The 22,565-nt window shown below is 41.2% G+C and overlaps 1 protein-coding gene across 2 annotated transcripts in view; it reads left to right on the forward strand.

Moving 5' to 3' along the window:
- LOC110076521 (glyoxal reductase) overlaps nucleotides 1–22,565 on the forward strand; it is a 78,054-nt gene that overhangs the window by 44,502 nt on the left and 10,987 nt on the right. Inside the window, exons 4-7 of one of the 2 annotated variants that reach the window (XM_072998018.2) lie at nucleotides 6,291–6,382; nucleotides 10,038–10,220; nucleotides 11,637–11,696; nucleotides 18,261–18,364. In XM_072998018.2, the coding sequence (XP_072854119.1) occupies nucleotides 6,291–6,382; nucleotides 10,038–10,220; nucleotides 11,637–11,696; nucleotides 18,261–18,356 (431 nt within the window). In that variant the 3' untranslated portion in view covers nucleotides 18,357–18,364. The remainder of the gene's footprint in view (nucleotides 1–6,290; nucleotides 6,383–10,037; nucleotides 10,221–11,636; nucleotides 11,697–18,260; nucleotides 18,365–22,565) is intronic. The other variant, XM_020788723.3, reaches the window with a different exon arrangement.

Below are 22,565 nucleotides of genomic sequence, written 5' to 3' on the forward strand. Positions count from 1 at the left end.
TAAGACAAAGTGGTCATGACATTTTAACAAAAGTTTGGGTGGGAGGTTCTGAGATGACAATTTGTAAGTAACATATCTACTAAGGCTCTAAAATGTTGTTGTTAAGTTGTTGCATTGGAGTTGAAGGTCTTACAATTGGGTCTTGGGTATTTTCCTCTTTTCTTGATATATCAGTTTTGGGTTTTAATCACTTTTGTTGCTTCATTTGTTATTTTGTCATTGTTCCTATGTAAGCGGTTCTAATAATTTAACATAGCAAAAGGAAAACAAAGTCACATTATTCTTTATGATGTGCATGTCCATCATAAGCCTCCCACCCCCAGTAAAACTACTTTTTTTTCAGCTTTGCTAGAATTTACATTTACCCAGGATCAGAGTTTCAAACGGTTGATGGAATTTAGTTGTTGCTGACCACGTTGAAGATTTGTTGCAGACTATGGTTAACAGTCCTGCCAACTCCTGCCAACCTAGCAGTTCGAAAGCATGTAAAAACGCGAGTAAATAGGTACCACCTTGGTGGGAAGGTAACGGCGTTCCATGCCTAGTCATGCTGGCCACGTGACCATGGAAACTGTCTTCGGACAAAATGCTGGCTTTATGTCTTGGAAGCAGGGATGAGCACCGCATCCTAGAGACAGACACGAATGGACTAAATATCAAGGGGAACGTTTACCTTCTTCTATGGTTAATATAGATTTTCTTGAAGGTAAAGGCTATCTCAAAGACTGTTCCCAATCCTTTAAGCCTTGTTTCGGTTCTTCTGTTTTGGCCTGTTGCAATTTCTTTTCAGATTTTGTTTCTTTTTTGCACGCTCTGTCTTTTTCATTGTCACTTACTAACTTGCTTTGATCTCGCAGAGGGACCAACAAAGTACAGGCTGTGCTTGTCAAATTTTGTATTCCTTTCATACTGATAATTCTTGTGATTTCAGACAGAGGTGGGTATATAAATAGAAACAGATGTGAGAGCAGTGATATGCACAAGGAGATTGTAACCCTAATCAGGCATTACATCTTAAGACACACTGAACTATGCCATGCCCATTTAACTTCTGTTTGAAAAGACTTGAGCAGTTGTTTTCATTTTATAGTGGCAATATTTGGGAAATTATGCTTAAAACCAATACAATGAATGGAACAGCATTTTTAAGGGGAGGATGCAGTTATTAGGCTGGCTTGAGGAACCTAAATCTAAAGTGAGCAAAACTAGCCGCCTAGAGTGGGCTAATATGTCCAGATAGGCGGGATAGAAATAAAATAAATAAATAAATAAATAAATAAAACACTGAAAAATCTCCTTTTTAGAAGCAGGTAGAGGCCATATGGCAAAATAATACTCTACCAGCAAGCCACGCTTTTGAATCCATCCAGCTTTATCATCTTCCTATACCCTTTCTGTGATTCTTACTTCTTTTTAATCCTTTCATTTTCAAGGCAATGCCAATTAAAACATGAGGTTTTTGATACAAAATAGACCATCTTGCCCTATTCCCTTTCATTTTTCTGTACATTGGAAGTAATGTTTTGTTCTAGGCCTTGTTTGGGAATATTGATTTACAGTATTAGTGTGGACTATGGTGCATTTATTTACTTTGTATTTCTTCTGCTTCTAGCCCTAAACTCTGGGACCTTGACCTCCCCTAGCAGATTAAATACAGATTATGCAAACTGCTGTGTTCTTGGTCATAATGCAATTAACAGGACACATATTGAGCACATGATCATTAGTCTAAATGAAAGCTGTCTAGCAGCCTGGTGCTCCAGATTAGTGCAGTCATTGTTGCAATTGTTAGGGGAGTAAGGAGTTGGAATATATCTGTGTACATTCTCCTGTGTATTCTGTATGGAGTTGACTCACTAAATCCACAGCAATTCAATGGAGTTTTCTACCTTGCAATTTACTTTTGGATTTCAGCCAGTAAATGCTGATATTTGAAAATTTTATTTGGGATTCATCTGATTGCATTTAGATACTGCATTGCTTCCAGCTGCTGTGTTTATTCTTTTTCCCTTTTCTATTCTTGCAACAATCCTGTGAAATGAATTAGATTGAAAGCCACCTGACCAATGACTACACTCATTTGCTTCAGTGATGGAGCAGGGGCTGGAGCCATTTCAGTGCCATATATTACTGCATTTGCATACAGTATGTGCAGACTGGAAAAGCAAAACGGATGCGTTGCTGTGTTGCTGTGCCTCTTCTTGTATGCAAAGTACACGGCGAGCAGTGCATCTGAATTGCAAATGTTTTGTTTATGTTAATATGAATTTATATTCAAACCCAGGATCAAGGTAGATTTCCACCTCATTATGCATCCTATTAGCATTAATGCAAATTATGCAAGCCCTGCTGGGCTTGACAGCGCAGCTGTCTGAAGTGAACAAGGCGTCCCATCTTTCTAGCTGTTCCATATTTGTTGGGGGTCCCGAGACAAGCGAAATCACTGGTGATTCCTTGCACTGAGTGGCTATCTGCCAACTCATTAGTATGGTAATCATCTTTCCCATATTTTCTCATGCTGGATTCTCCAGAGTAACCTGGGCTCTTCTTGTTTTAACATTGTCACAAGGAAGAGGCTGCCGAGCTTGCATTACCACAGTCGTGCTTTCTCTCCCAGGATTCCCATCAAAGCCTATGGTAAAAAGTGCTAGTCTTCACCTGTATAGCAGTGTTCACCTTGGTCCCATCACATTGTTTTGCTGTTTCGAAGCACACATTTTGAAATGCGAACAGCCAGAGTACATTCAGTTACAAAAACAAAAACAAAAACAAAAAAAAAACACTCTCAGTCAGTGTAGAGGAATATGTAAGTTGGATAAAATGCATAAATGAATGTGTGTGAGGAGAAATACATTAAAATGTGCATGAAATTCGGTGGGGGGGATTAAAAACAACCGTCTGATATGAAATAAGGATAAGAAGAAAGCAGATGCGATATGGAGAACTGCAACAAAATCAGGACTCAAGAAGTTTTTGCAGTCTCAGTCCCAAAGTACCTTTGACCGGAAACAAGCAGCACATCATACGTATTATTTTAATATGTATAATGATATCCAGAAATCTCCATATTTAAATCATGGCAGTGTTAAGAATCTATAGGAAAAATTAATTGAATGGAGTTACTGTTCCCTCAGCTTTGAAACAGATAAAGATAGCCTGTTAATAAAGTGAAACATATTTCAGTATGGAAACATATTTCAATATTTGAGTGTGGTCATCTGTGGTTAGCTGCAGAGCGTTGGAAACGCTGTCATTTTAGACTGTAACTTTCATGACTATTTGTAGCTAAAACTGTAATAAAATTAAACAATATTTTTGGACTTTGCGACCAAAATTCAGATGAGATGTCAGTTGTACGCCCAGCATGCATCTAACACTCTTCAGGCTCTCATAGATTTGTTACAAATAGCAGTAGGAATTTAACATTTACATGTAACATTGGCCTTGATTTGTTTTTTTTGTTTTTTTAGAATGCTTCAGTGATTATATCTAGAACAACCATTATCAATGGGGGCCCCTGGTGAGGGGGCTGGCACATTTGAAGAGGGTCACATAGTGGAAACAATTCTTCCCACACCATCTTATAAGGTTCATTGTGTGACTTATACAATCCTGATTTGGCCTGTATTTATTTCATACTGTGTTTATGGCCATGGCCAAAAAAGATTAAGTATGACTGATCTAGAACATTATGGACTTGTCCTTAACTCAAAGTGCTTAGGCAGAGAATTTAAGTCAATATCTTCCTGTAGCTGTTTATAAGTACCTGTACACACAAAGTCCTTGTGTTGCATTTGCTTTATTGGACCAGTCTAGTAGTTTGTTTCCATCAGTGGCTGAGTAATGAGAAGCCTTGAAGTGACAGAAATATCCCTCTTCTCTTTTGCCTGCAACATCTGGATAAGAGAGAGTGCCTTTGCCCATGGGAACTCCATTTCCCAATTTATCATGGCTAATAGCTATTCATAGGTCTCTGTGGCATCTGCCCAGGTCATGAATAATAATGTGCTATATGCATGGACCAATGAGACTGCTGGAGAGGTGGAGTCCTGCAGGGGGAGGAGGGAAAGATTGGGTAGTTAGAGTTTAGATTCAGAGATTTCGTAGATTGAGAGATTTGAGAGTTTGAGATTGGGAGTTTGGAGATGGAGAGTTCTTGGATTTGGAGTTTGGTGTAGAGAGAGAAGGTTGGCGGTTGAGGGTGGATGAAGTGGGTTGTTTGGTTAAGAGTTAAAGACATTGATTGTGCCCTCATTACCTGTAATAATAAAGAACTTCTTTTGGGTTCTATTTAAAATGACACATTGCCTGGACCTCTATTATTAATAATACGTAATGTTGAGGTAATCAGTTGGTGGCAGCAGCAACACCATATGTAGCTTGTGCCCTGGGATTGGTGAAGCAACCAAGGGACAGGCAGGAACGTGACAGTTTCTTTTCCATGACTGTATTTATTCCGTTATTGAAGAAAACCTTTTAAAATTTATTTATTTATTTATTTATTTATTTGATTTATATCCCGCCCATCTGGTATATCATACCACTCTGGGTGGCTAACAACAAGGATATACAATTAAAATAAAAATCCATAAACATAATAAATGATAAATAGAAAAAAGGAGGAAAATTAAGGCAAATTAAGTAAAAAATTATTATAAATTAACCAAAGTACAGTAGAAGTCTACTGTACGCTTTTCTGGAATGCTGCAAACAGAACCTTTTCTTTGTGGGTTCTGCTGATTGAAAGTTGATGGTGGCATGCCATTTTGAATCTGTTTTTTAAAAAATATAATACAATATATTTAAACTAAATATTACTGTATAGTATATATTTATACTAGACTATAATTGATACATAGATTTTTTTGAAAGTTTCCTGACATGTATGGGCACAGATTTGTCACTTGTAGCAGGTATTATTAGAAATGTAAAAGCTCCCTTTAAATGTTCACAGTTCATATTATTAATGCCTCACGACTTAAACAGATAGTTTCAAATTTTCTCATATTTATGACTGAAGAATTTATTCATAACAGCAGTAACCTGCAAGAGTCTGAAGTCTGTTTGGACTGTTTGTCCCTGTGTTTTCTTACTCACACCGCCCATTAGTCTTCTACCAGTGTTCTCCTTTTCTTTAGCTTTTGGCAGGCTGTTCAGAACACCATTTCCTCCTTTTCAACCTGGCGAAGTCCAATTGTTCTTTGCTTACACTACACCAGCTTTTCCCAGAATTTAGCCTGGAGCTTGAATCCACCAGGGAGCCTTCAATGTGTTTAGATTATAAAACGGCTTCCTGAAGGGATCTTGATTGCACAAGGTCCACAGATAATGCTGTTGGACTCGATGTTCGGCATCCATCTCCCGTCATCTCCTTGTGTTCTTCAGGAGGCTGTTACGCAGAAATTGGTGTGTGTGTATTCTTGCCCTACCCACCTGAGCACCCTGATGATGAACTAATTATTCTTGGAAATAATTGTGCCTTTATAACTCACCCTGGTCTTGGAGTAGATAACCCTTTCATGGAGGTTGGGAGAAAAAGATAAAGGCTGAGAGGGGATATTTATCCAGAGGAATTCAAACATAGCTAAGGCACGCTCAACTGCTTAATCTGAGATACAAAAAAAATCTTCCAATTTAGGTGGCACAGTGTATGTAGTATAACAGGAATTGCATATCTTCCCTGAAGGTTTAAATGCCAGTGTTTCTATGAGTTGTATACCCAAATGGTGATCATTTGGGTATCCATGTCCTGGCCCATGGATAATGCCACGAAGCACTTCTGTGCTTTTCAAAGTTGCTAGTACCATGGATGTTGCTTTTTGTCTCTGTGATGAAAAACATGGCAGATTTGTCCTTGGGACATACGAGATGGCAGAGCTAAAATTTGAACCCAGGTCTGAATAAAACAATCTTGAGACTAGACCACAGATAAGGCTGGCCCAAGACATGTTGCTGCTACAGATGTCAAAAACAAGAGGGCACTTTCCCTCTTTCCATATCCAGAAGCCAGTCAGTTTGGCAATTGAACCTTTCCTCAGCAGTAGCCATGGAGCATGCCTTGAAAGTGGCAGAGTAACTTGGACAGAATGGCACAGAGCAGGCTGCATGAGACATTCAACTCTGCCATGTCCTGTGACCATTGCATCCGTCTCTCCCATCTGTGGCAGCTGCCTTCTTTGACTTTCTGGTAGGGTCATGCCAGGCCACAAGGTTAAAACGTACAGTTTTTATCAAAAGGATGATGGCAGAAATGTTACAAACCTGTGATTCCTCTTCTTTTGTCTGTTAAGGTTTATGCAGGTCTATTGGAGTAAGTAATTTTCTCATTGAACATTTGGAACAACTCAAAGAAGACTGCCATATAACCCCACATGTAAATCAGGTGAGTTAATTGTGCATACTGCTTTTCTAAGGTTTTAATCAACAAATGTTTTACAAAAGTCAAACTTGGAGGAAGTGGGGGAGGGAGGTGTCAGGGAAATTACACACATGCGCACGCACGCGCGCACACACCTCTGGAAATCCAAGGAACAATTGCCAGCAGTGGAGGGATTAATGTGCAGGGTATACACTTTTTCCTTATGCATTAGTTGCTAAACTTTACTGTAAGATCCATACATCTGATATCTAAACGTTTATGCATGGGGTTGCTTGGATGTACAGTTAAGGAAATGGATGAAAACAAGAAATCTGGTGAGGAATAGGACTACCAGCATTCAAGAAGAAAGCTGTTCTAGCAACTGCACATTTGTTATCAATACAACAGTAGTCAGCTGAAGAAACACACTGTGTATAAATGATCTTTGCTACACTTGGCACTGGCGCCTGGACTGGGGGTGCCTCTGAAGCTGATGTTCCTCTGCTATTAATGGAGTCTGTGGACTAGCTTCTGGTGTTACAGTATTTTGCTTTTAGATATAGTTAATCAGCAATTGATCCATGGCAGGCAGATATAATCAATTTGTGGAATCTAATTCCACATAACCATTAGCTTACACAATAGAAAAGGATTAGATAAATTCAGGAATGAGGGGAGAGGTATGAAGTATCAACTATGATAATTACAGCAAACTGTAATGTTCCCAGTCAGGATATCTCTGGATACTAGCTTTGGAAAACTTAAGTGCAGCCATGTATCACAAGAGCCTCATTAGCCACAGCTGTGGGGTCATCCAGAAATGAAGGCGATTACTGTCAAACTGTATTGACAAATAAATTTTAGGGGTTTTCTTCTTTGCCTAATGCAGGCCTTTTGTAAGGTGATGGGCCTTAGTTAAAAAATCAAGGGGTCTACAGTACTTGGCGTTAACAAGAATTGTGTACAACAATACACTGCTGGTGGAATATCCATTCTGCATTCTACATGCCCATGAAGATTGCAGTTAAATTCAGAAGAAATAGGGAAGCCTAGAGAGAGAGGTAGCCAATGATATTGTCCTTGCCAGTGCAAAAGTGCTCTGATGCTGGGCATCCTGGTTCCATGACAGTCCTAGAGACAGATAGCGGAGAGTAGCTTTGTGTTAAGTAATTTCCGTAACTGTGTGGATGGGTGGGGGGAGGAAAAGAATGCTGGTGCTACTGCACTCTTGTCGGTTGGATGATCCTAAGAGAAATATACTTTCCAAGTACAGTATTATGAAAGAGTTACATGCTTGTACCAAGGTCATTTTACAGGAGCAGGAGAGAAAGCTCTCATTTCATGGGCATCATGCATAATTTTATAAAATTCTATCATATACTCTTCTTTACCACTGTTTTTCTGAATAACAAGAAGGTCCACGTGGTTTAGCTTTTTCCTTGGAAAGAAAGTATTGCAATCCAGTCTTTGCATTGTTCCCCAACCCCCAGTCTCTTTCCCACAAACATTTTCTTTCTATGTGTAAAATACCCAACAATCATTTTCTAGCACTTGGCAATTCTGCTGGGTTTTGGAAGATCCACCCATAGTTGTCCACAGCCACCTCCTCCTGCCTCAGAGTTCTTTGTTGTAAAATCCTGGAAATGTTCCTGAGCCTGTTCAGGTGCAAATCCAATGAGCAAACAGAGTGATCTCCCAAATGCATCTACAGATTGTAAACATGTGCTATACAGAAGGCCACAGAGAGGTCAAGAAACTACTGATGTGGAAGAGATGGATATGTCTGCTGCTTGAACCTTGTCTCCCATCCAGGCCGTCGATTTTGATCACAATGGTGCTTAAGGCTGACTCAGCCTAGCCTCAGAGAGTGCCTGGGTTTTTCAGTGGCAGCGTTGAGTAGAAGCCAGCCTATTGTTCCTGACTATTGTTGCCTGAAAAGACAGTATGTACTAGGGATGAGAAACAGGAAGCTGGCCTTCATCCTCTTGGGGTGGATGACATTTTCCACATTCTCTGGGTTGATGTCATTGTGCTAAACTAAGATCTCCCTCTCTCCCCCCCCCTTCCTCCTCTTCATCATCAAAACTACGCAAAAAGAGTTAGGTCATTGGAAGGAGTGTGTGACGGCCATTTAGATTGGAGAGGTGTTGCTGCCTGTAAAACCGGCTTTATCAGAGAATTTTTGTTTGCACAAATACAGGATTTTCTTTCTTTTTTTTTTAATTCCAAGAAGTGTATCCAGGTTTTTGTTGGTTTATCCTTGTATGCTGAAATTCTGGAGAATGATGACACTGAGATACTTTCGGTTTATACTTTATTTACTATATCATTGGCTATCATGATTAGAGATTACAGATATTCCGTATCTGTAATGTGTATCTTGTATTCATTTCCTATTACCTTTCCTATGAGTCTCACCCACCTGCCTCTCTTGTATTCAGATTTGCTCATATTCCTTGCCAGGATGAATATAGCAAAACAAGCTATAATAGTGAGGTTTCTTTCATTAAACCTCCATATTTCCAGTGTTATGCAAGACCATTGGACTAGGACTTGGGAGGTCCAGATTGTAGTCCCCATTGAGCTGTGGAATTCGCTGGGGCTCTTGGGTTAGTTACTCCCTCTGAAACTGACCTGTATACATTGCAGAGTAGCTTGAAAGAGAAAAGTGAGGAAGCATTTAATCTTCCATTGTCCAAGATCATATGGATGGGATGCTCAAATAATGCACACCACAGCTCTCTGCACAGATGAAGTTCCTTTTAATATATATAAAATCCCCTTTCCCTTGACTATTGTGTAACTAAAGGGTAGTTTCTGCTCAGGTATTATCAGAATGCCAGTGCTGCCCAGAATCTATTTCATGTCATTTTCTTCCCTAATCTCTTGGGGTTATCTAGATAGGATAACCTGGTGTGCTCTGGTCCATGGGGTCACGAAGAGTCGGACACGACTAAACGACTAAACACAGATAGGATTGAAATTTTATTTTCTGTGCTAAACCAAAAACACACATGCTCCAATTCAACTTCACATGAATCTTACTATGGATTGACTGGAAGAAATTACCTTCTGATAATAGAACACAGTTGTGTGAATCTGTACTATGGAGAGCCAGAATTATTTAAATTAGATGAAGAAGCATAGTTATGGAGTGTTCTCTCTCTCTCTCTCTCTCTCTCTCTCTCTCTCTCACACACACACACACACACACACACACACAGAGAGAGAGAGAGAGAGAGAGAGAGAGAGATGCATGGTTGGGCTGCCCTTTCTTGAGAATGCTAAACCCAATTTCTTACAGAGGGAACTGCAAGATATGTGATAGAAAGAGAAGATAGTGCCATCTGTTATATGTGATTGTTCTCCAAAGACAGGACTCTGATATGTCCAGCAAACTGTTGTGTACATTATGGCAAAGAGTTTGTGAACTGACTGCTTTTTGTAAATTCTGGGGATTTTGGTGATCACTATGAATTTTGCAAAATACTGCGTTTTTACTCAAGGGAATTCTGGTTAGTTTTTGAAAGAGGAGGAAAATGAGTTACATTTTTGTTGTTGTGAAAGCCACTTGCCAGACCAGCAGTAACACTTCAGTTGCTTTGCTGATTGAGTTGTAATCATTCATCTGTTGATGAAAATTTTAACTCAAGAGTTTCTGCTTTTTTATATGTAAAAGGTTGAGTACCACCCTTTCCAAAGACCTCAAGACTTGGTGAATTACTGTCGAAGCAAGAATATTGTTTTTGAAGGCTACTGCCCACTAGCCAAAGGTGAAGCCTTAAGTCACCCTAACATAGTTCATCTTGCACAGAAATATGGCAGAACCCCTGCACAGATATGTATACGCTGGAGCATACAGGTGAGTTCTAAAGTTACCAGCATTGTAAGTCTGATCTCTACTGAACAGTAATTTTTGAAGCATTTGCCTGTACTGCAAATTATTGTTTGACTCATCCATATGAAACATGCCAAGGGTCATAAATATTCCTCATCTGTCTCTTACTTCCCTTAGCAGTATGGGTACACAGTTGTGTGCTTATCATGTTTTGGGATAGTTCCATAGCTGAACCTTTCTGTATGTTCTGAGTATTGATAAGCAGAGAATCTGAAAGTACCTAATTCCTGGAATTGTTTATAGTATTATGGCAGTTTGTCAAGGCAAACCAGGAATCTGTTAGTGAAGAGAGATTCAAGACCAGGCATCCGGTTCTTCTTTCTTATCAGTGTAGAACAGGAGTGGGGGACATCCAGGGATGAGTTCACATATTGCCTCCCCTCAACGAACTGCTAAAAATTAGGGGTGCATTAGGAAATTTGGTAACTGAGAGCTGGGGGCACATCAAAGCATGTGTTTCTTTCCTTGACCAGTTAGTGAAACAGTGGCATAGCAAAAATAGTATGTTTGCTTGGGGTATGTGTGTGTGTGTGTGTGTGTGTGTGTGTGAGTGAGTGTGTGTGTGTGTGTGTTGTATAAATAACTAAAATATGGGGTATGTCACTTCCAATAGCAGTTAGAGGTTCACAATAAATTCTGTCACATTAAACACTAGGACATCAGAGAGAAGCCTAGTTTGCTCTCTGACACCTAGATTTCTATGCATGGGGAACTTTTATATGAAAGAGAATTTAACCTTGTGATCCCTCCTTTGGTACAGTCAAGGCATCAGTTTATCACCTTGCCTGCAGTTTGTGAGAATTAAGTTGACATTACAGGTTATTCATTTTAAGGATATTTTTCACTGATGATGTAACTTTAATGTAGACTCATTACCTTGAATGAGTTCATCCTAATTCATTCTCCTTCATCCCACTTGCCATTCTTCAGTGGTCTAAATCAGTGGTCCCCAACCTTTTTGGGTCCGCGGACTGGCTGAGCCTCTGAGGAAGGCAGGGGCCCCCGCAGGTGCACGTGGCTACACGTGCGTTCTCAGGCACATGCACGAAGTGGTGGGGGAACGCCTGCCCGCTTGCCAGTGCTGGCATGAGCACTCCCCCACCCCTTCACACATGTGCAGGGGCACCTGCACGCACGCCTGCATGCCCAACCACCCCTTTGTGCAGGCACTCGGTTGCATGTGTGAAGGGGTGGGGGAGCGTTCATGCCGGTGCTGGCACGCATGTACATGCGCAAAGCAGCTGTGGGGAGGGGAGTGCGTGGGGGGGCGGGAGGTCTGTCTTTGCAGCCCGGTCCAGCTCAGGCCACGGACCGGCATTGGGCTGCGGACCGGGGGTTGACGACCTCTGGTCTAAATCATTGACTTCACTTTTCTTCTAGAATGGCATTGTCACAATTCCAAAATCTACAAAACCGGAGAGGATCATGGAAAACTGCCAGGTAAGCGCAGACAGTCATATGCCAGATGGACATAGCTAACATCTTGTGCTTGGCTTATTGTCTTCCTATTCTGTGCCAGGTTATTTCTGATAGCATAGATAGAATTACTTTGTTGCTGAGTGGGAACAAACCAGCACTTTTAGTAGGCACAGGTGTACAAGATTGGCTAGTAGGCACATCATCAATTGATCCTAAACTGCAAAGCATTATAATCCCAGTGAGAAAACACTGAAAAATAGTATGCATACAGGTGTGCTAGGAACCTCTACAAGGGAGATGAAAGCACAATCTTTATATCAGGGTGTTGAACCTTTCATTGTCCAGATGTTTTGGCCTGTGGATCCCATGGGCCCCCACCAGAGTGGTGAATGATTAAGGGGTTGCGGAAGTGACCAGTGACTCCACACCTTGCTACATGTTATTAATGCAAAACCAGACATATTGACAGTGGATTCCTACAGAGGTAGTTCTGGAGCTACAAGCAGCATCTTTGCTTTGATAGAATAATTCAACCTCAACTAAAGCTGTGTTTGATAGGAAGAGAGCCAGCATGCAGTTTTGAAATGAGGAGGGGTAAAGTAAGTATTTAGCTTAGCAAGAGAAGTAAACCTGGCATTAGTCCTTGGAAGTCTATGGTATAGAAGAGAATAAAGTTCTTTGGGGTATAGGGGGAAGGATCCCTTAATATAGTTAGTATCCTCAAGGGTCAATTTTTGTTTTCCAAAAATAAAACTGGAAGTGACTGTACCACCATCATGCAAGTTGTATGGAATATCAAAATGCCTTGTTGGTTTGGCTGCCGCAGATTAGCATGGTTACTCAGGGCGGGGGGGGGGGGAGCGGGGAGGACAAGTCAGTGATGAAGGTGGATGTTAAAATGGAGTTGGGAGATTTTGGAAGCCAAATTTGGGTAGGTAAGTGAAAAGCTCAAATCCAGGACTTTGAGGGCAGCCTTTTCAGAAAGACTGTCTGTTCCACACATAAGACCTACAAAGGGGCAGAGCTGCAGAGTGTGTGCACAGGTGAATGACAAGTGATGTCAGAAGAAAGGTAGGCCCTTAAGAGGTTTGGAGACAATCTGACCTTGCCAGAAAGGAAGAGAAAAAATATATCCAAAATAAAACCAGACTGCTAGTTCTTGCCATTAAACGTTTTCAGCTTTTAATCATACTTTTTGTAACAAGCCAGCAGAAGCTGAGGAGCATCCTGTTTTGGGTTAGTTGTCCTTTTGGGCACAGCTGGGCAACCTCTGGCCCACAGGCTGCATAGGTCTCCACCTCCCAAGGTCCTTGCCATTGAATTTGCCACATGGGTGGAAAAAACTGTTTTTTTAAAAAATAATGTGTACCCCAAACCACTTTGTTAACAATTATGTTTATGCTGTTGGAAACATCCTAGACATGCGTTTCTACATGGGAAGCATTTATTAAATGCATGAAGAATAGGTGCTGCTGAGAAAGAATCAGCCTTTTAAAATTCATTATGTAGAATCCTGTTGTGCAAATTTACACCAGCATAATCTGAATCGGGTACTAGAAGTATTTATGATAATTTAAACTAATGGAGAGCTTCCTGTTCCCAATCCCTTCTGTTTCAGGTTTCAATACTCCCTAGGGCTCCTTTTTGCCCTTGGGAAGTGTGTGGGAGCATCAGGGCAGAGCCTTTCACAGTGAAAAATTGCTGGCTGGATTGCTTCCGGTCAAATTGGGAACACTAGTGACGACATTTTAGTTGTAAAGGCTTTTCCCTTCTCTGTTCTGAGGCTCCTAAGGTTTCTCCAGACAAAAGGCAACCATAGGGAGCACCTTGAATCAACTTAAATGTTTTCAGTGCTCAGTCTGGATTTGTCATTGTTTAGTCGTGTCCGACTCTTCATGACCCCATGAACCAGAGCACGCCAGGCCCTCCTATCTTCCACCGCCTCCCAGAGTTGGGTCAAATTCATGTTGGTTGCTTCGCAGACACTGTCCAACCATCTCATCCTCTGTCGTCCCCTTCTCCTCTTGCCTTCACACTTTGCCAACATCAAGGTCTTATCCAAGGAGTCTTCTTTTCTCATGAGATGGCCAAAATACTGGAGCCTCAGCTTCAGGAGCTGTCCTTCCAGTGAGCACTCAGGTTTGATTTCCTTTAGACTTGATAGGTTGTACCAATCAGTTGTTCCATATCCAGTTCTAACTGTTGCTTCCTGTCCCACATATAGGTTTCTCAGGAGATGGATAAGGTGGTCAGGCACTCCCATTTCTTTAAGGACTTGCCATAGTTTCCTGTGGTCCACACAGTGAAAGGCTCAATGAAGCAGAAGTGGATATTTTTCCGGAACTCTCTGGCTTTCTCTATAATCCAGCGCATGTTAGCAATTTGGTCTCTATTTCCTCTGCCCCTTCGGAATCTAAATTGTACTTCTGGGAGTTCTCGGTCCACATACTGCTGAAGCCTACCTTGGAGGATTTTGAGCATAACCTTGCTAGCGTGTGAAATGAGTGCAATTGTAGGGTAGTTGGAGCATTCTTTGGCACTGCCCTTCTTTGATATTGGATTACACAACTGTAAATTTAGGCCTATGGAATTTTGCCCCTTGAGAGTTAACAGATGAGTAGAGGTGCAAAGATATATTTTTGGTGGTTGTTGTGGGTTTTTCAGGCTCTTTGGCCGTGTTCTGAAGGTTGTTCTTCCTAACGTTTCGCCAGTCTCTGTGGCCGGCATCTTCAGAGGACACACAGTGCTGTTCTCTGAAGATACTGGCCACAGAGACTGGCGAAATGTTAGGAAGAACAACCTTCAGAACATGGCCAAAGAGCCTGAAAAACCCACAACAACCATTAGATCCCGGCTGTGAAAGCCTTCGCGAATATATATTTTTGGATTTGCAAATAGCTTTGTACAAAGTCCCTCACCAAAGACTCCTGATAAGGAGAACCATTTCTTATCAATCAATAACTGATTAGGAAATTAGGAAACAGAGGTTAGGAATAAGTTAATGGTTTTCCCAGTGGAATTAAACCAGGTGTAGGAATCATACCAGTAAGAGCAAAACCTCTGCAATTTTCCTTTAAATACAAGTAATGTCAATTTGGGAGGAGCTACTTACTTACAACACGAAGCTATCAACATGAATTTGACCCAGCTCTGGGAGGCAGTGCAAGACAAGAGGGCCTGGTGTGCTCTGGTCCATGGGGTCACAAAGAGTCAGACATGACTTAATGACTAAACAACAACACTTAAATGCTGCTAAGAACTGAGCTTTCTGTGACTCTCAAGGAAAGACGTATTGCTACAAAAAAGGACAGAAACATCACAGCAAGTGCCATAATGTCTTCCAGAACACTTGGCGGTTTGCTCGCCCTGTCTTTGAAAGACACAAATAGTTATTGCAGAGGTGGAAAAGGTGCAGAAAAGAACAAGCAAAACAGTCAAAGTGCTAGGTGTGCTATCCTGTGAGGGTGGACTGAAAGCATTGTAGCTTCTTAGTTTAGAATGTAATGAGATGAGGGTGTGGTTCAATGATAGATGTTTACTAAATTATGAATGTTTTGGTTAAAAAAGCAATAGAGGTTCCCCCCCACACACTTCCCTCTCCCTTTATTTTGGCACTTATGGTCATCTAGTGGAACTGGAGAAAAATACATTCTGGAAATGATTCTTCCTACAATTAGAGCTTAGAAGACTTGCTTTTTTGGATTATAACTCCTTGAAATCTCCCAACATTTAAGACTTTATCTAATTCAGGGATTCTGGAAAGTATCTTTTCCAGCCTCATAATTAATTCATACTATCGACGATGCGTCAATGGCCAGTCACTTAGAAAGTTTAAAAAGAGACTGAGAATGCAAATCATGTTAACAAATCATGTTAACATGAGTTAACCAGCCATCCTAGCTAAAAACAAGCTCTCTGTTCAAAAGCAGTGTGCCTTTGAATACCAGTTGCTGGGGATGAGGGATGGCCATCCTGTTGCAGCTTATTCATTTACAGTGGTGCCTCGCTTAACGGCGATAATCCGTTCCAGGAAAATCGCTGTTAAGCGAAAACGTCGTAAAGCAAAAATAAAAAGCCCATTGAAAACCGTTCAGTGCATTCCAATGGGCTAAAAACTCACCGTCCAGCGAAGATCCTCCATACGGCAGCCATTTTTGGTGCCTGTATAGCAAGGAATCCATCCCTAAACACAGCGGGGAGCCATTTTAATTACCTGGTGGCCATTTTGAAACTGCCGGTCAGCTGTTAAAAAACATCGTTTTGTGAAGAATTGGTTCCCGAAGCAGGGAACTGATCATCGTAAATCGAAAAAAACCCTATTTAGACCATTGTTTTGCGATTGCAAAAGCGATCGCAAAAACGTCATCGTGAATCGGATTTGTCGTAATGCGGGATAATCGTAAAGCGGGGCACGACTGCATTTGAAAACATACCGTATATCCCAAAGCAAAATTGGTGGACCTAGGTTTTTTGTATTACAATCGCATAGAAGTGGTCTTGTGAGAGAAGATTGATTGTTTCTGAGACTACCAGGAGGACAGAGGGCTTTCTCAGTGACAGGTCAGGAGAGCCAGGTGCAGAGCAGAGATATTGCGGGCTGTGCTTCTATCCTTCCATGCAGCCTGCAAGAATTCCCAGATCAGGGACCCAAGTAAGGAAGGGCAAGAGGCAGACAAGGAAATGGCCTTTCTCCGTGTGACATTTACTCCTTTGCTACATTTTCCTCTTCTATGACTGTACTTAAACGTAGCAAACTCCAGGGAAGAGGCTTTTTTTTTTTTTTGGTTTACGTCTGAGTCTCTCCTCCCTCAGGAACCATTTCAGTTGTTGTACGTGCCAGCTGGTGTGTTCCAGGAGGTGAACGTGTGCTTGTCAGAAAGCATAATTTACAAAGAAGGGGGATGACTGTTTTGTCTGGCCAAGAGAGAAGGAAAAGTTTTTTCTCCTAGCCAGGGAATCCCCTCTGGCCCAGAATCTCCAAGCTTCTCAACAGTTTATCTCTTTTTGCATGATGAAATACTTGTAAGAGTATAAAATGTTGTTTCTCTCTCCCTCGTCCCCCCCGCTTTTTCTTCTGGCCTTCTTTCTCAGCTCTTTTCTCTTGTCTCCCAATTCCTTCTGAATTATTAGTGATGACGTATGCAAGGCTTAGAAAGAGGAAAGCTGAAGGCATTGACTGGGGAAACTGAGGACTTGGCTAGATGGCTAAATTGGTGTGGGATGGATTGGGCTAAATAGAGTCACTTCAGGCCACATAGATGTGCAATATGCCATTTAATTATGCAGGCTACACATTGCCCCCTCCCCAGCTAGCTGGTTACTCTGTTTACCCACCTTGGAGGGATGGAAGGCTGAGTAAATCTCAGTCCAGCTACCTCCTCCTCCTTCCAGGAGGAAACTTTCAAATTTTTATTTATTTATTTCTAAAAGATACAGCACATTAGTACTGCCCTAATAGGCTAAAAAACAACAACCCAACAACGATACTTTGCTTCCTCCCTCTCCCTCATCCACAGAGCAGCTTAAGCCATTTAATGATAATAGGAAATTGAAAGCAAATGGAAAGCTGAAAGTAGCAAGGTTTGCTTTGGTTCATTCCCAGCAATTGCATGTGCTGGAATCGAACCAAAATGGTGCAGTCCTACCCACATCTAGAAAAGAGTAGCTCCTGACAGGGAGCCAATAAGCTGCAGTTAGGGATGCTGTGGTAATGGGCTGGTTGTGCTGGCACATGTTGTGTGGTCTCTGGGAAAAGGGGTGAAGCAGCCCATCCCCACCTTGGACCAGACAGTGGGACAAATCCCTGTGTAGTCACACCCTGAGATTTGGAAATTATCACAGCACTATAGCTGTAGGAGAATGCCATTGAGTTCCTTCACATTACCTTTCAACCCTCCAATTCTAAATTGTGAGCCGCCCAGAGTAGACTATGTCTAGATGGGCGATAAATAAATAAATAAATAAATAAATAAATAAATAAATAAATAAAACCTTAATTTGGTTGTTGTGTTTTTTTCGGGCTCTTTGGTCACCAGAGCACAGAGTGCTGTCCTCTGAAGATGCCGGCAACAGAGACTGGCGAAACGTCAGGAAGAACAACCTTCAGAACACGGCCAAAGAGCCCGAAAAACCCACAACAACCATTAGACCCCGGCCGTGAAAGCCTTTGTGAATACATTAAACCTTAATTTGTTTATGTGTTGAAATAGAGATAGGCAACCTGGTGGCTTCCAGATATTGGATTATAACTTGAAATCAAAATGGCAAATGAGCCGGAGTGTAGACCAGAACATCTTATCTGCTCCATGTTAGAAGGATGGTGTAGGAGCAACCATATAGTACTCTGACCAGAAAATAGTTTTTTAGGGAAAATAGTTGGCTGAAGCAAGTGAGCCAAGCCACATTATTTAGACGAAGCGAGCCTTGTTCCAAATTAAATAGAGATTTAACATTCTGACCATTATCCTAAACTATATATAAAATCTTGATGTAAAACAGCAGTTCAGGAATTTTAAGGAGAAAACAGGACAATTTTAGTGTTATGCTTTGCTTGCATTCCACTAACCGCATATACATTCCCTTTAGGTCTTTGATTTTTCACTAGCAGAAGATGATGTAGCCATTCTAAACGGAATGCATGATGGGAGACATGTTTCGTGGGATCCAACCACAGTTGTTTAAATGGCAAGGTGTGGTTTTTAAAAAATACTATGTTCTCTGCTCTCTTTTCTTTTGGTGCTCTTCATGGTATGTGAAGGGGTGATTGGAATCGTGTGAAGGCAAACAGCTGCACAGAACTGATTAAGAAATGAATAAAAATATTATCTTCATTATTTTCAAATATAATTTGGATGTAACAACAGGAACTTCTTTGGGGTTGCAATGCATATGTATCATAGAATCAAGTAATATTGTTAACATCAGACTCATTTCTCTCATTTTAGAAACCTCAGCAAACTCTCTAAATATAATATAGGAAAGTACATAAAATGTCTAGCTTGTTTGGGGGCTAATACATGTCTTCCCCATGGTGTTAAATAAATAAATTGGAACTATTTAATGTTGGAATATTTTGAGTCTTTGGGAACTAAACTGTGTCTCCAGCTTGTGAGCTTTCAGATGTTGTTGGACTACAGTTCCCATCAGCCATTGCCAAAATAACCGGTAATAAGGCACAAGAGTTCAAGTCTGAAAACACCTAGAAGGCTACAGTGTTCCCATTCCTGGCCTAAGTACCGTATTTTTCTGTGTATAAGACAATACTTTTGTCTAAAGTTTTTAGACTAAAAATTGTGGGTCGTTTTATACAAGGAAGTAAGCCAAGGAGAGAATCACGCAACTGTGAAACTGCTCATACCTTGCCTCTGCAAACAGACTTTCTTCAATCACAAGGCTTAGCTTCGTCCAATCCTGAACCTTATGTAACTGATGTCAGTTGATGCTGAACAAACCAATTGGAACACACCTCATTGGAGGTGGAGCTTGTAGGCAGTGGTCAGATGCAACAGGGACTGGTAATGTCGGAGCGTTCTGAGCCCAGAGGCTGAATAAAGTGATATGCTCAAAGCTAAGTGTGATGCATAATATGACAGTACTGGCATGTAAATGTTACCTAATTCCTAAATAAAAATGTTTTCTGTTTAAAATACTGATTCCTTAATTTTGGGTTGGAAAAGTGGGGGCACGTCTTATACATTGGGGGTGTCTTATACATGGAAAAATACAGTAAAGATTGAGACAGGTCACAAAGTTCCAAGGCTTATTACTTGATTTCTGGGTTTCCTGCAAAGATAGAGAACTTCCCTAAAAGCTCCTTGGAGCTGTTTTGCAATGACTTTAGCAAACTATTGTTTAAGGCCCATTTTTAAAAGCACTTTCAGTTTTTAGGGCTACTTTTCCCACACACAGCTCAATTATTCTAACACTCTCCGCACACAAAATTTCACTTCTTGGCACCAATCATATTCCAGGCATAGCATAGCTAGACATACAATGGCAGGTGCATAACTAGACATTAATTAGCTTCAATTAGCCACAACAACTTGTGTGATTTCACTTGCGCCAGAATTTATTTATTTATTCATTCATTCATTCATTCATTCATTCATTCATTCATTCATTCATTTCTGTCCCGCCTATCTGATCAATTACAACCACTCTAGGCAGCTTACACCATAAAATACATAAATAAATATAAAAAGGATTATTATACAATAGACAAATAAATAATAAAATCCCAGTAGGATTTTGGCCCATGCAGGTGCCCTTGGGAGAGGTCCACTGTTTTTTGTAAGTTAAACATTTTGTTCAAACTAACACCGCCTTCTACTTCAGCAGTGGAAGTCAGAATTCTATTGGTTAGTTATGCTGTTGTACTGTAAGTGCAATGACATTAATTGGAGTGGTGAATTGCTGCTGGTTAACAAATTGCTGCTTGTATCCCTTGTGACATAGCCATCACATGAAATGACACATAATGCAGACACAAGAGGCAACCTCGTGGCGCAGTGGTTAAACCGCTGTACTGCAGCCAAAAATGTACTCACGACCTGGGGTTCAATCCCAGGTAGTGGCTCAAGGTTGACTCAGCCTTCTATCCTTCCGAGGTCGGTAAAATGAGTACCCAGCTTGCTGGGGGGGGGGCAATGTGTAGCCTGCATAATTAACTTGTAAACCGCCCAGAGAGTGCTTGAAGCACTATGGGGCGGTATATAAGCAGCACGCTTTTGCTTTTATTAACTAGTGGCAATTCACCCCTGCAGTTTACAGCATTGTACTTAATGCTGGTTAACTAACAAATAGGATTTTGGCTGGACTGTTCTGGGTCAGGCGGCAAGTAGAAAGAAGCATTACAAAGTGAAGGAAGCTATTATTTTTAATACTTCAGCACAAAAAATCCTGTAATTGATTTAGAAATGTAAATGAATCTGTAGACTAGGAGTTCCCAACCTTGACTCCTCAAATGTTATTGGACTACAACTTCCAGAAATCCTGGCAAGCAGAGCTAATGGTGAAGGCTTCTGGAGGTTTTAGTACAAGAACATCTGGGGATCCAGGATTGGGAACCATTGCTGTAGATATTAATCATTTACATGGCCAATGATATTTATACATAAAGTCTTACTTCTGGGAATAAAATGCATAAACTCTTAAGATCGTTATAGGCCCTAACGTCATGTTCAGTCATACTGGTGGTTCTGTTTTTTTCTCTCTCAGTAGGAGTGTTTGTATGTGCAGAACAGGGAAACCAACAAGCCAAGTGCCAAAAACGGAGGGAAATTGGTTATTTTTCTGGCCCATTAGGAGAGGAAAACAGACCAGAGTGCTGGTCCCATGCTTTAGAGAGAAGTGCTTTAGTTTGTCTAGCCATCTCTTGCAGCAGGCACGAATGGCCCAACAATTTGAGAAAATCTTCCCTCAATACAGGTTTTGATGCCCAGATTTCTTGCAACAGCACTAAAAGCTACTTGAGCTTTCATCTGTGCCAAATTTTAGGAGAAATGCACTGAAATATCCTATACTGCTATTGGAGCCGTGGATTGGAAACATACACTAGAATGTGTACGGTGTGCAGTTTTGTCTTTGCAGCCTTATTCAATTGTCAGCCTCATATTTGGTATATAATCATGTTTCTCTGATATTTTAGGAGTTCCTGCATCTAGAAGAGCATGGAAAGTCTGACTGTGATTTATATTGTTCTAGGACTTCCTGGAGTAGTTTTCCCACTGTGCGCTGTTTTAGTCATATCACAGAAAACAAAGTCACTTACTTTTTATCAAGTCCCAGCTTGCCATGAGCTGGCATTGTTGTTTGTCCCTGAAGTTTTGTTCTACACGCCTTGGAGACAAAGTTTCTTCCCTTGATTAGAACTCCAGAGGGAATCTGTGGGAGAGTCTGTAGGCATTTCAGAGGCATAGGTCAAAGGTCATCTCTGAAGTTACATTTGGTAGAATTAAAAGAGACAGATTTGAAAAGTAGGTCCGACAGCTTTTATGTTGCCTTCAGTTTGGGCAGTGTCATACATTGCACAACTACTTAGTTCCTATCAGACCTGAATCTGTGATGAGTGTATGCTAAAAGTACTAGTAAAGTTATGTTAGTTGCATTTACAGTTTAGACTTTTAGATACACACCTAAAAAATGGTAATTGATACACAGCATGCCTGGCTGGACAGTTAGAGCTAAATACACTCTCTACACCAGCGGTCCCCAACTTTTTTGGAACCGTGTACTAGTTGGGGGGGTGCGGGCTCCATGCGTGGGGGTAGGGCCAGCCCTGTGTTTGCGGGTGGGCGTGTCATGCTTGCGGAGGGGTGGAGATCTGTCTCCGGGGCCCAGTTCCAGGAAGCCCACGGACCATCACTGGGCCACAGACCAGGGGTTGGGGACCCCTGCTCTGCATGGTTCTTTTCTTGTGCCAACACTTGTTTCTCACAGGCATATTGGAAAATGTTCCTAGGCACATGACATGAAATGTAAGTCTTCAGGGTGTAATGACTCAGTTAGTTTAGTTATATGTTGTGTCCTTGACACATAAATGTTTATCTGGGTTAATATTCCTTTGCTAGATCAGAGGGATGAATGGTAATCTCTCTTCCTATTTTACCTTGCAATGTAATATGTGAGGCTAGAGCTCCACATAGTTCCCTATAATTCCTTGTGAAGCATAGTGGGAGGGAAGATCTTAAATGGGTCTTGTGTTTACCATGAGAAATAGCCATAGGATGGCATCACTGGGCATTTACAACAGAGCACCTGTAAGGCAGAGCAAGTCTGAGCTTGGTTTCTAAGCTCAAAAGATTAATTGGGAGGCAGGGGTATGATACAGAAATGGAAAGGTTTGCAGACATACAAGTTCTAATTGCATGTGGAAGTTAAGTGTGAGAGAGA

Source organism: Pogona vitticeps, chromosome 4, assembly GCF_051106095.1.
Source record: "Pogona vitticeps strain Pit_001003342236 chromosome 4, PviZW2.1, whole genome shotgun sequence".
Classification (NCBI taxonomy): domain Eukaryota; kingdom Metazoa; phylum Chordata; class Lepidosauria; order Squamata; family Agamidae; genus Pogona; species Pogona vitticeps.